Source organism: Lepidochelys kempii, chromosome 21 (genome assembly GCF_965140285.1).
Source record: "Lepidochelys kempii isolate rLepKem1 chromosome 21, rLepKem1.hap1, whole genome shotgun sequence".
Lineage (NCBI taxonomy): Eukaryota > Metazoa > Chordata > Testudines > Cheloniidae > Lepidochelys > Lepidochelys kempii.
Window position 1 is genome coordinate 388,731 of NC_136400.1, and position 12,429 is coordinate 401,159.

The window sequence follows — 12,429 nt, forward strand, 5'->3', positions numbered from 1 at the left end:
CAAGATAAAAATAATGTTCCTTACTCCTTGTGTTATTCTCATTTAGGGCCTGATTCTGCAGCATTTACTCACACTGAGTAACATCACATTAGTAGTCCCAATTAACTTTAATGATGTTTCTCAGCACACATAAAGGTTAGATACTGTGTGGTGATGAGCAGTGTAAGAGGGCCAAAGGGCCTAAGTGGTCTCCTGTGACTTGATAGTTTTGTTCAGAATTCTCTTCCACCACACACACAGCTGAATGTTCTGCAAGTCAGTTCCATTTAAATGTCATGCTGCAGTGTTTGGAAAACGTTGCAGTATTAAGAATCAGTGAACATGCCTCAGATGCATTTTTTGCTGAGATTGAAGAACTTCGGCAAACAAAGCAGGTTCTGACTCTGGAGTCTTATTTTTCCCATAACAAATTAACATTATGCAGATTTTCCCTTCATCCAGTGAAATGATTACATTCATAACTGGACTGTGTTAGTATTCAGGGACTCCAATATGCAGTAAGAATTGGGCAGATAACAGAGCTTACATACAGTATATTGGCTTTGTCATTACTCACCTATCAGCCAACTTCCCTTCAATGGGTCAAAAATAGGATTTAGCATTGAAAGGTACTGGCAACATTAACCATGGCCCAAATAGTACATTATTCCATAATAAAGCTGGTACAATTGGAGCTATGGGTGCTAAACACCTCTGAAAAAGTAAGTCTTTGTCTTCTCTGGACTTTTATTTGCCCCTCTTTGAAAGATTCACTTACCTCTCAAGTGTGCGTATGGAAGTGCTAGATAATTTTTATTATAATCCCATAAAAATGTGGCTTTTGGCTGGTTTTACCAGCAGAAGTTTTTTGCACAACGGTAGACCACACAAAAGCAAACTAATAGAAGGCACCAATCCTCCAGTTAATGTGATGGAAATCCATTGAGAAGAAATGTGTAGGTGGAAAAACTGAGTAGTTTAGATGTTTCTGAACTCTAGTAGCCCTAGACCAATTCTGTTCAGAGGGCTGTCTCCAAGGTGTGAACGGTCTGCATCTTCTTAAAACAACATGGGTGAAGAAAGTGATCAGATATTGCTACATAAAAGAAAGAAGGTCTCTTTCAGTTAAGCAAAAAAATATATGTAATCTCCATTCACAAAATAGTGTGACAAGAACTGAAGACTCAGGGTGGAAACTGTGGTCTAATTAGAAGAAGAGAATCACTGGGGCATTTATGTACAGCGAGTCAGAAGGTTCTGCAGCACTTTTGGGAGAATCTCCTCCTTCAGTTCAAACAGCAACCGCCTGCTTTTGCACAGGTATTGCTCCCACCAGTTTAGTACCAGGCCACCAATTATGTGATTGTTTCATAGGTGTCCTTGTATAAACTCAAGGTTTGCATCTTAGTTTTCAGTTTACACTGAAGAAAATGTAACATAGGAGTATGGCTTTAATTACCGATTGCACAACCAGGTTTTTATATATTTTCCTGATCTTTCATGTCTTGCATTATGGGCTATGACAGAGCAATGAAATCACCTTCTTTACAGAGCTGCATAACATAAGGGGTGAAACCTCAAAGGAAAAATGGAATATGGCAATCTTTAAGGAAAATCCGTGTAGCAAAAGTACATTCCAACCAGACATGATGGGAATTATGAGCTGTTAATACTTACAGCACATTTTAGTCTCTAACAGGCTAATGGAAGGGTTTTTTTGGTCAGAATTCATGTTTTAGCAAGAATTAATTGCTATCAACAGTAAAATCACATAGACAGTTCTGCAAAAGCTAACTGGACTGTGATTTGTATTTGTACGTGTTTGGCTCTGAAGGCACATCTTCTGCTCCTGTACCTTCTTGTTCAGGACAGGAGAGGCTTCTTTATAGACATTATCGATAAGAATCTGTCTCCAGATATCTTGTAATAAATGGGAAATGCTATCACAATCCTGCTTTTGCACACTCAGGGTTAACACATTTATTGACTTTTAATATTTTTCAAGCATGCGGCACAATGTTATTTAGCTGATACATTTCATTTATCAATTAATAAATTGGATTTGGACAATTGGGAGAGCAGCTGGGAAAGTGATGCACGTTAAGGCGCTAACTGATTCAGTAAGAGAGATTGGAGTGTAACATTTATAATCTAATGATTACAGACCATGGTAACTAAACTGCTGGGTGACTGTAGATTAATACAGAAGCGGAACATAATTGTACAAAGTATCAGCTAAAACTTCCAGCAGTCTTGGTCCTGACATCAAATAATTTTCCCTGGCCTCACAATATGGCTCATTTTGGGGTGACATGTAATAAAGAACAGGAAGATTGTTCTTGCTTTCAAAAAAGTGGGTGACTGAGCTTTATATAATTGAAACAAGGCAATCTGTAGTGAGAGACTGCAATTTCTGCTGGGAATTGAATTGCTGGAATTCACGTTCCTTTGAGTCTAAAATATCTAAATTGCACTAGGTTAGTGGTGAAGGAGAAAGCGGCTGGTTTCCTTCATTCTATAGGTGTGGGGGAAAAGAATCTGCTCTTAATCCCAGGGATTCTCTTACTCAAAATGATCCAAGACCCTTGGGAGAGATGAATACTGTGGAGCTCTTGTCAGCCCCAGAGTGAATTTCCCTGGTGGAAAGTTGTCCTTTGTTCATGATGTCATGGTCAAATGGAACCAGAAATAAGAAACACGAGAAGACTGTGAACTTTTTGAAACATAATTATATGTGTATCAAGTAAATTTAGGATACCAGGTTTTCATCTCCCTGACCTTTGCTACTGAGTTAATGAAAGACCTAGATGAATCCACTTTAAACATAAGCTTAAAAATACCCATGAAATCCAGCCTTCATTATATCCAACCACTTGGTTGACGTATTGGCAGTTACCATCAAGCATATATAATATAATTTTGTGAAAAAAGCTGAGTTTATAATGTCTGTCGGTTAAAATTGTACAGAAAAATACTATTAAATACAACATTAGGATTCTGACAAACACAAAAACGGAAATTCTGGGAAGGGGAATTCTGATTTGAAGGTGACAAAGCTCCTCTAGCTCCCAGCGTAGCCACAGGAGACCCAAGTATTTGTTGCCCGTCATTCCACAGTAAGGCTGAGGTGTCACTGGTGCCCTGAGCCAAGGTTTTATATTTGTGACATCATTCAGTGTGCCAGGGAACACTGGCACCAAAGAGCTGGGCTTGTGACAAATAAAACTCAAACATTTCTCTTTTAGTGGGTTTAAATCAAATATTAATATTACTGGAGTGTTGGTGCACTCTGGATTTCCTAGGAAGAAGAGGCAGACAGTATTGAACTTGCAGTGCTGTATTTCATGTTAGTAGAGTAATGGGTCTCTATAACCATGAACTGGAATTATTTTGACATTGCATGAGTATCTATTGTTTCCCCATTGTAATGGCATTGGAAAAAGGTTTGTAGTTTTCAGAAAGTTTTTACTTACTATAGATCTAACGAAAGATGAACTTCCTTTTTTATGTACTTATTTCTTGTATTTCTCGCAAAATGCAGAGCTGCCAATATTTAGTTGTGATTTTGACAGATATTGGTGTTAATTCCATACATTCCTGCAAGAACTTCCACCTCTTTTGTGTGTGTGTGTGTGCGTGCGTGTGCTTTAAGGCTGTCTACTGATTCTTCAGATTGTATAGAATAATCCTACACAACAATTTCCGAGACATGTATTGAAATCAATGGATACAGGATTTTTGCCTTTTTAGCATAACAAGGAAAAGAAAAGACTTTGGCAATAATGTTAACCACTGGTATTCATCTTGGAGGAGGCACAGAGGCCATACATTTCATATATTTCAAGTACTGAATAACCTCCATCCGGGAAATGTATCCTTTTTTTTCTTTTTTATTTTCGTAATCCTGATCCTGGAGCATGTGGGGTAAGATGTCTATTAGTAGAAGAAAAACTGAGCTGAGTTCCTTTGTTTTATGTATTGTAGGTTAGATTTTGGTTTGCCTGTGTACATTGCTTAGGGTCTCCCAGGTGACAAGAGAGTCTCCTTCTGTGTTCCTTAATATGGGTCATCATTTCTAGACTTGTTAGCAAACTGTTAATTTCATGTTGTTCTGCTTTTTTCTAGTGTGCCTTTATTGTAGGGTGGGCAGCCAGGACTTAACACGTGATACAAAAGAAGAGAGAAGGTTATTTAAATCTAGGTTGATGCCTTTTCCAGCAACCATTTGTCTGAGGTGTTTTGTTTTGTTTTGTTTTTTAAGTAGTAAAGTGTTTTGTTTCTCTATAGATCACCATGAGAAACTCATGTGAATAGTGTCGTAAACATTTATAACATGCTACTTCTTTAACTAGTGCATGAGTAAGAGAAGATCCCGAAAGAAGGAAAATGTATATTTTGCAATTCCACGTAAAATGTTTGTTGAAGTGGCTTAAACTAGCTTTAAAATTAGAAAAAAGAAATCTAAACTGACAAGTTCTGAAAAAAAGTTTTGCTTCAGTATGTCTAACATGATATTAATCTCTGAGAATTGGATGTACAATGGAAACATGGATAGGTGCTGTCTTCAGCATCATTTGAATGACACTGCATCATTTACTGGATTCAGCCATGATGGTGAATCCGGGAAGCATGGAGTAAAAGAACTTTGAAAAAAAATGCTGAAATGAAACTTTTTCTTGTGGTTAAATAACCAGCCAGTTGGAACTGAGTAGTGTTTTCTTAGGGTGGCAGAACAGTTGGAAAAATTGTTGGATTATTTTTGGCAGTGGCATGAATATTATAACTCTATCATTAGTGTTACTAAACTGACAGGCTACATTGAAAGGGTTATTATTTTACTAGTACATTCTTACAAAAATATAGTTTACTCAGTTCTATAGCATGAAGATTTTGTTTGTAGGGTTTGATGTAATTTAACAAATTCATGTAATTGTAATTTGCCTTATTCTGAAATTTTCTCTGTAACAAACTCCATACTGTAGACTGTGGACCATAATCTACATACAAAAAGAAAAGGAGTACTTGTGGCACCTTGGAGACTAACCAATTTATTTGAGCATGAGCTTTCGCATCCGATGAAGTGAGCTGTAGCTCACGAAAGCTTATGCTCAAATAAATTGGTTAGTCTGAAACCAATCTACATACAGTAATGAATTTGGACATTGGCCACCTCATCTTATCAAAGTGATGCAAGGTCCTTGATCTGTCAAATCAAAAGGCTCCAACAGTCCATGATGCTATCCTAGCTGCTCCCACGTTTAGTTAGTGCAGGCCCCCTGCTAAAAGTGCTTTGGAAATTTTCAATACATTATTAAAAAGAATTAACTTTGCCTTTTGATTTTTTAAGGGCCACACTATCAACCAAATCCCACAACCTCACTTCCTGATGTGCAGCTCCTATTAATGAAAATTGGGGATTGTGCAGGTGGAGCCAAAAGCATAGTTTGACTCTTTGGATTTGGCCTGTGAAATTTCAGTTTAAAAATAACTTGATTAAAACAAATTCTAAAGCTTCTTTAATGCCTTGGTGCCGGGCAGATGATCCTCTCACTCGGTGCACCCACACTATTGGGGCCTAGTTCTGCCACCTTGACTCAGATTGAAACCGAATGGACCACTTGCAGAGTAAGGTCAGACGCAGTCTGAGGGAGGTTCGCACAATCAGCCACCGAAGAAATTAAACTGGCCAAAATTTACTTTCCATTGACTCCAGTGGCATTCATGTGTGAAAATTAAGCATGTGCTTTCGTGCTTTCCTGTTCTTCAAGGCCAGTGCCCGCAGAGCCAGAGAGCGTGTGCTTCAGGCAACTCCTATGCCATTAAATTAGCAAAAAAGTCATAGTTCAAAGAGCCCTGCAAGGGAGCTTCCTACCTGCATGCCTGCTAGGCCTTGCTCCCGTGCTCCTTCTAACAATGGGGAAAGGTTATTTGAAAAGCTTTTTTTCTGCATTATTATTGACAACAATACTTTTATTCCTCTAGCAGAACCCAGACTAGGTTGTACAGAGATTCTTAGCTGTGCAGTCAGACTGGCCTGATGGCATGCTGCATCCAACTTCAGCTCAGAGTCTGGAGGCAATAAAGACCTTGCCAGGGAGCAGCTTTCCGTTCAATACACCCAGAGGTAAGTGTAATAGTAACTGCTATATCAAAACAGACCAAGTCTAATTACACCAGCCTCCTGTCTCCAGCAGTGGCTTGTACCAGCTGCCTCAGAGGAGAAGTAAAAGAATAAATAAATAATAATACACGTGATCAACTGTACAACAAGGTGTGGAAAGAGCAGATTTTTTCTTAGCCCAAAGAGTGATCAGTTTATACTCTGAAGCTGGAAGACCAACAGACCCTATCATTTTTACTGTTGCCACTTCTTTGCACTTAATATTCTTATTTTGTAAGCACCTAATTTTGTAAGCACCTAATTTGTTATGACTCTTGATAAGTGATTTTCCTCAATAATATCCTGTAGCAGTGAACTCCCAAGTTACCTAAACAGATCATTAAAATTTTTTGATTAGTTGCCTTTTAATTTCATTGAGTCTTCCCTTCTTCTTCTTCTAGCAGATTACTTCATTTGTGGGAAAAGTTTACTAATTACTGTATTATAATGGAGGTTTAGCCATTCTGAAGTCACATCTGTTATAAAGTACTCTCCATTGCAGTGTTTACATTTTTAGTATTGAAAGGTTTGTGATGACCCACATGGCTATATTTGCAAAGAGGTGTCCCTGAATTTCATGCCTAAAGGTTGCAACTCCAAAAAACCTCTTTGAAGCTCAGATGCAGTTGGCATACACTTTACACATTTTCAAAGAGCAGCACTTAAGAGTCAAGTATGTACTAAGCACGTGAATGGAAGAACAGAAACAAACAGACCTTGTGGAATGGCCATTTCCGTAAGATTGCAAATCTATATTCCACATACTTCAAGGCCTGAAATTTATTTTGCACATACAATTAACTGTGATTCAGGTACACATTGCTTTAATCCTCCATCTTCCATTTCCCATAGACAGATGGAGAGATCCAGTTTTGAAAATGTTTTCTCAAGGTTAAAAAATAACTACCAAAAATCCCAAACAAATAGCTTTGTCCTGGTTAGTCCTACCTCACACCATGCTGCCTGCAGAGTATTTGCTACAGTGAAGAGAAATATGGAGCAATGCAATTGTAAAGTTGGGGGCGGGGCAGAAAAAATTGGAGATGGTTTCAATTTTGTGTTAGTAGGTTTAAAGCAGACTACAATGATGTTAGTAACTGTGTAATAAAAGAGCTTGAGGAAGGGAGATAAATCATTCTTTACATGTTGCTGCATTTTAGTGAATTCTGAATCACACAAAAGCAGAACACAGGCTTTTATTGGCATCACTAAACTCTCTTTCCTATAGAAGGAAAGTATAAACAAAGGGTCTATATGTAAATACATTTGGTTGAGGCTGCTGTGGGGGCGTTTAAACTACGCCTGGATTTCGTTCTGCAGACTTTTTTCAATAACATCTCTGTTGAAAAAAGAAAACTCTTTAGAGATGTTGTGAACCATCTGACTTTAATTTGAGTTGGAGAACTGGAGGTTACTCGTAGACTCACATGGCTATAGTGCTACTCCCACCTCCAAATTCCATTTCCTTACACAGACAATGCCTGTGTAGCACAAGCGGAATGTGGGAAGAAGGCAGCCTCAGGCCCTACTAAATGAGGCTAGGTTTGGAATGGTGAAGATTTTCATTCCAGCAAGACCTGCCTCTCTCTCCAACATTCAGTCTCCACCTAATCCAGTGTGGTCACTGCGCTGAGAATTGCTAAAGTGGCTCTTGGCCTCTCTCTCTCCCCTTATTGCAGGGACTTTCGCATCACTACCGTCTCCAGTAACTCCTTCCATTTGGCATCTTCGGCTCGCTTCTTGAATCCATCAGACCATCCAGTCCTGCACAAACTCAGCTGGTTAGTTCTATCCAGCTCTTATCTCAGATATCAGTTTTCTCACAGGCTCCTGAGTTTTCCATGAGATCCTGGTCTTAGCAAAAGCATAAAACACTAACTAGTATTCTAGTAATCCTCCCAATTTTAGGCTAGGGAGAAAGACTGAGCAGAAAGGGGCGGGGGGAGCTTTAGTAATAAGTGATCCATGTCCAAAAAAATATTAAAACATTATGGGAAATTAGAGCTAAATTGCAGAGTTTGAATTTTCCCCTGTGAAACCATGTTTGTCCAGTCAGTGCGTGCCTGCCGGACATGCAGTGAAATCCAAAGCCAGCTGAAACATGTCAGGCAAAATGAGACACTGAGACAGGGGAGGAGTCTGGCTTGATAGTTTTTGTTCTGTTTATACCCTGTCTCTACTTATTAATGCTTCGCAGGGGAAATTCAATGTCTGCCCTTAAGTGCAATTTCAGATTATGTTTTGAATGTCTCTCTTATTCATAGGATGCCCACTACTGATTCATTACCTAACACACGTCTGTGTTGCTTGATGCAGCTTTCACTGTCACTGGACTTGTGGCATAACGTTGTTCTTGAAGAATTTTTAGAAATTTATTTTACATTTTTCCACACCCAAACAGATGTGCATATTCTCCAGTTTCCAGAGCGACAAGCCCTGGCCTTGTTTCTCTATTCAGTGACGTCTGTGGAACTTGAACTTGATCATGACTGTCCGAATAAAGAAGGGTGTTTCTCTACCCATAACTCCCAGTGCTGTGCCCAAAATGGCCCCAGAGTGGCAGTAGCCATTGTCAAAGAGCTTGAGAAAAGTATCAATGGAGATATGTACTCCAGAGAACACCTTCTTATCCTATGGTCTCCACATTAATAACCCCAAACAAGTGCTTCATATACAATGTTCTAATAACAAATACCAAAGGAATTAATTATAATCAAGCCATTATTTCCTTGGATTCCTACTTTATTAAGCACATTAGTGCTGGTTGAATGAGCTTTTCTGGAAGAACATCTGGGACTCACATGAATACCTGATGAGATCTGTATGATCAGCATTACAGTACTAAATATCCAGCAAAGTCATTGTCATTAGCAGCATTAGATCAGTAAACCCCGTCAAGGTCAGAGCGGGCACTTTTCATGTAGCACAAGTGCTTTCGGTTCACGTCCGTGTCACTTGTAGTAACCCTCAGTTTTTGTTTCATTCTAGGTGCATAGCGTAATGTCCATGCTGTACTACACTCTGATTATAGCTTTTTTGCTCGGCATACAGGCAGCACCAAAGTCAGAGGACAATGCTCCATGGGGGTTTCCTGCAGGACCCACCATTCCAAATATCCATCGGACTAAAGCAAATCCCAGTCCCAAGGCAGCTCCACACACAGCCAATCATCACCTTGCTGGGAAGGTAGACAGCAGAGAAGCTGGACAGGCAGCAAACATCACTGTGGATCCAAAGCTTTTCAGAAAGAGACGATTCCGATCCCCTCGGGTTCTGTTCAGCACGCAGCCCCCTCCAGTGTTAGGGGATGGACAGAACATGGAGTATCTGGGCAGTGCAGATTCTCTTAACAGGACTATTCGAACCAAGCGGACTGCTCATCCTGTGCTGCACCGGGGAGAATTCTCAGTTTGTGACAGCGTCAGCCTGTGGGTTGGGGACAAAACCACAGCTACTGACATCAAAGGCAAAGAGGTGACAGTGCTGGGAGAGGTGAACATTAACAACAATGTTTTCAAGCAGTACTTTTTCGAAACCAAGTGCAGGGACCCTAAGCCAGTCTCCAGTGGGTGCCGGGGAATTGATGCTAAGCACTGGAATTCCTACTGCACCACCACGCACACCTTTGTCAAAGCACTGACAATGGAAGGCAAGCAAGCAGCCTGGAGATTTATCCGAATCGATACCGCCTGTGTGTGCGTGCTCAGCCGGAAAACAGTGAGACCCTGAGATGGAACAAACACTCATGCCCACATCCTCCCATTCCCCCTACCTCAGCCTGTAAATTATTTTAAGTTATAAGGACTGCATGGTATATTTATAGTTTATACAGTAAAGAAAGAACCTCGCTATTTATTAAACTCTTTTGGAAACTCCTTGTGTGTTGTGAACTTAATGTAATGACATAACAATCTTTTGGAGAAATGTTCATCTCAGCCTTGTCAGTCACAGAGCTTAGCCATTAGAGTACTGTGAAAAACAAACATTTTGCACTTTTCATCTCCCCCTCCCTACTCTTTGCCACAAAAAGCCAATCTTCACAGGCAAAACCTGCCTTTTTGGTGTGAAAATGTGGCTTGTTCCAGAATGCTATGTTCTTCTCCAACTCATGAAAGCGTGAAAAAAACCCACAGAAATATTGCTGGTTTTACCCTCCATTCTTCTAGTCAGTCATAGGATCCTGTGAACTGTTGGTGCAGTGTACAGTAGTTATATACCACTATGGATATTTCAGAGTAAAATTCTCAGTGTGCCGGAGAAAACTGCCCAATATTTCAATGATGAAAATAACCAGCTCTAAGTTATGTTGGAGAAAAGAAGACTATGACTTTGCTCAAGATGCAGATTTTTGTCTGATAATGGTATCATTTATGAGTTGTACTAGAGTGATGGGACTAATGATGGTTTTAATCAGAAATCTCTATTTCCGGGGGTGTATACCTTAACTGTAGGCATTCACTTAAAGCTGGATCTTGACGACAGTGCCTTAACGTGGAGCGAATGTTAGAAAAAGATCTTTTGGCCATATTTCAGTAAGAATGGTCCAAAAACCACCCTCCCATTTATGACAGGTTTCAGAGTAGCAGCCATGTTAGTCTGTATCCGCAAAAAGAAAAGGAGGACTTGTGGCACCTTAGAGACTAACAAATGTGTTAGTCTCTAAGGTGCCACAAGTCCTCCTTTTCTTTTTCCTCCCATTTATGGTTTCTCTGCTCTCACTCTCTTGAGAGCACTACGGTTTATAGGCCTGGTGTAGCTGCCAGCCTGAGGCCTGTAATGTGTGTTCCATCCATTGCAATCTGAACAAAATCTATAAACCTTCCCATTGTTTCCTTTGGAAAAGCAGCAGCTATCCCTCCAATAAACTGTTTCAAAACAAGTATTCCAAGGACTTTTCGTCTGGTGTCTGCCAAGCCCTAGAGGATGAACCCATCTCCCAACTTTCACCACCTCACAAATACTGTTATTTCCTCTAAAAAACCTCCCTCATTGTTACCTGGCCTATACAAACAGTGAAGAGGGACAGCAGCTTTTGATCTCTTCACTCAATTCTTCACTTACAGAGACATTGATGTTTGCACTGAAGGCCGCACATTGTCTGAAACCAACCCCAAACCCATCCTGTCTCACTGTCTTTTCACTAAGCAGGAAATAACCTAAAACTAGACAAAATATTCTTTTTATTAAAATACTGCCAGTTGGGCTGGCATCAGGAGGCATATATCACAAATTCTGACAGCCCATTGGGGTGTACTATGTAGGGTGACCAGACATCCCAATAAAATCGGGACTGTCCCGATTTTTAGGTCTTTGTCCCGCATCCCCCATGTGTCCCAATATTTTCTCCGTTTAATCTGGTCACCCTAGTACTATGTATCCCGGCCTATCAGTCTGAGCCACCTTTGGGCTAGTTTATCACATTCAAGCAGGAGTGTTTTCAGGCTTGAGAAGAACAGCAGTAAGCTACTCTCCAGTCCCCTCTAGTGGCTGGTTATAGTGCAGAACAGAGGCACCAGATTAACGTTTTTCCCTCTCAATAGCAAGGTAGATGCAAAGTTTGCATGTACAGCTGCTAGGTAGAAGGCTGGTGGAGGGCAGAATCATATGGTTCTCACTCTGCCCTGTGCAAAGCCTCCAGAATCATTAATTCTTGCTCTGGGGAGGGATGTACGTGAAACAGGCACATTCATGGTGTGATGGATAATGGTGCAGCCCCCAACTATGCTGGGAATGTGCTCTTAACAGTGGCAACCTCCTGCAGATCAGCTGAGGAGTAATGGAATGAGATGCCACCTGCAGAGCAACTGAAGCAGAGAAATATCCAGAGTCGGAGCTAAATCCTGTGTATGCTTTTTGGTTGCAACCTTGAAAGGAGGGGGACCTCACAGCAATGAATGATGTTACATATTATGTGTTCTAGTCAGATCTTCTGCCTTACCTGAGAGCAATGCAGTTAGCAAAGAATAAAATCTCTGTATGTCTTAGCTTTTCATGGTTTATCAAAACTCTGCCATTATTTTACCATTGACATAACAAAACTGCAGCTCAAACATTGTCTCAAGATTGTAGTTGATAATCTGAAACATGTGTAAGACCTGGAGTCTCTTCAGAGAGTTGTGGAACTCTGAGATAGGCTTTCTTCTGATTGCAATAGGAATCTGGGGAGCTGGCATTCTTTCCACAATCAGCCCACTTGCAGTTCTTTCTGTTACTCCTTAAAACAAATTCTCGCCAAGGATGAGATCAGTCCCAACAAAGCTCAATCTAGGGGGCCTATAGTTGCTGATAAA

General features: G+C 40.3%; 1 protein-coding gene across 4 annotated transcripts in view; it reads left to right on the top strand.

Moving 5' to 3' along the window:
- NGF (nerve growth factor) overlaps nt 1-9,980 on the top strand; it is a 48,519-nt gene extending 38,539 nt beyond the window's left edge. The window contains exons 2-4 of one of the 4 annotated variants that reach the window (XM_073319532.1): nt 5,965-6,103; nt 7,819-7,920; nt 9,128-9,980. In XM_073319532.1, the coding sequence (XP_073175633.1) occupies nt 9,140-9,868 (729 nt within the window). In that variant the 5' untranslated portion in view covers nt 5,965-6,103; nt 7,819-7,920; nt 9,128-9,139 and the 3' untranslated portion in view covers nt 9,869-9,980. Of the gene's footprint in view, nt 1-5,961; nt 6,104-7,797; nt 7,921-9,127 lie in introns of those variants that run through there. The other 3 variants (XM_073319533.1, XM_073319535.1, XM_073319536.1) reach the window with 3 other exon arrangements.
- The last annotated feature ends 2,449 nt before the right edge of the window (nt 9,981-12,429 follow it).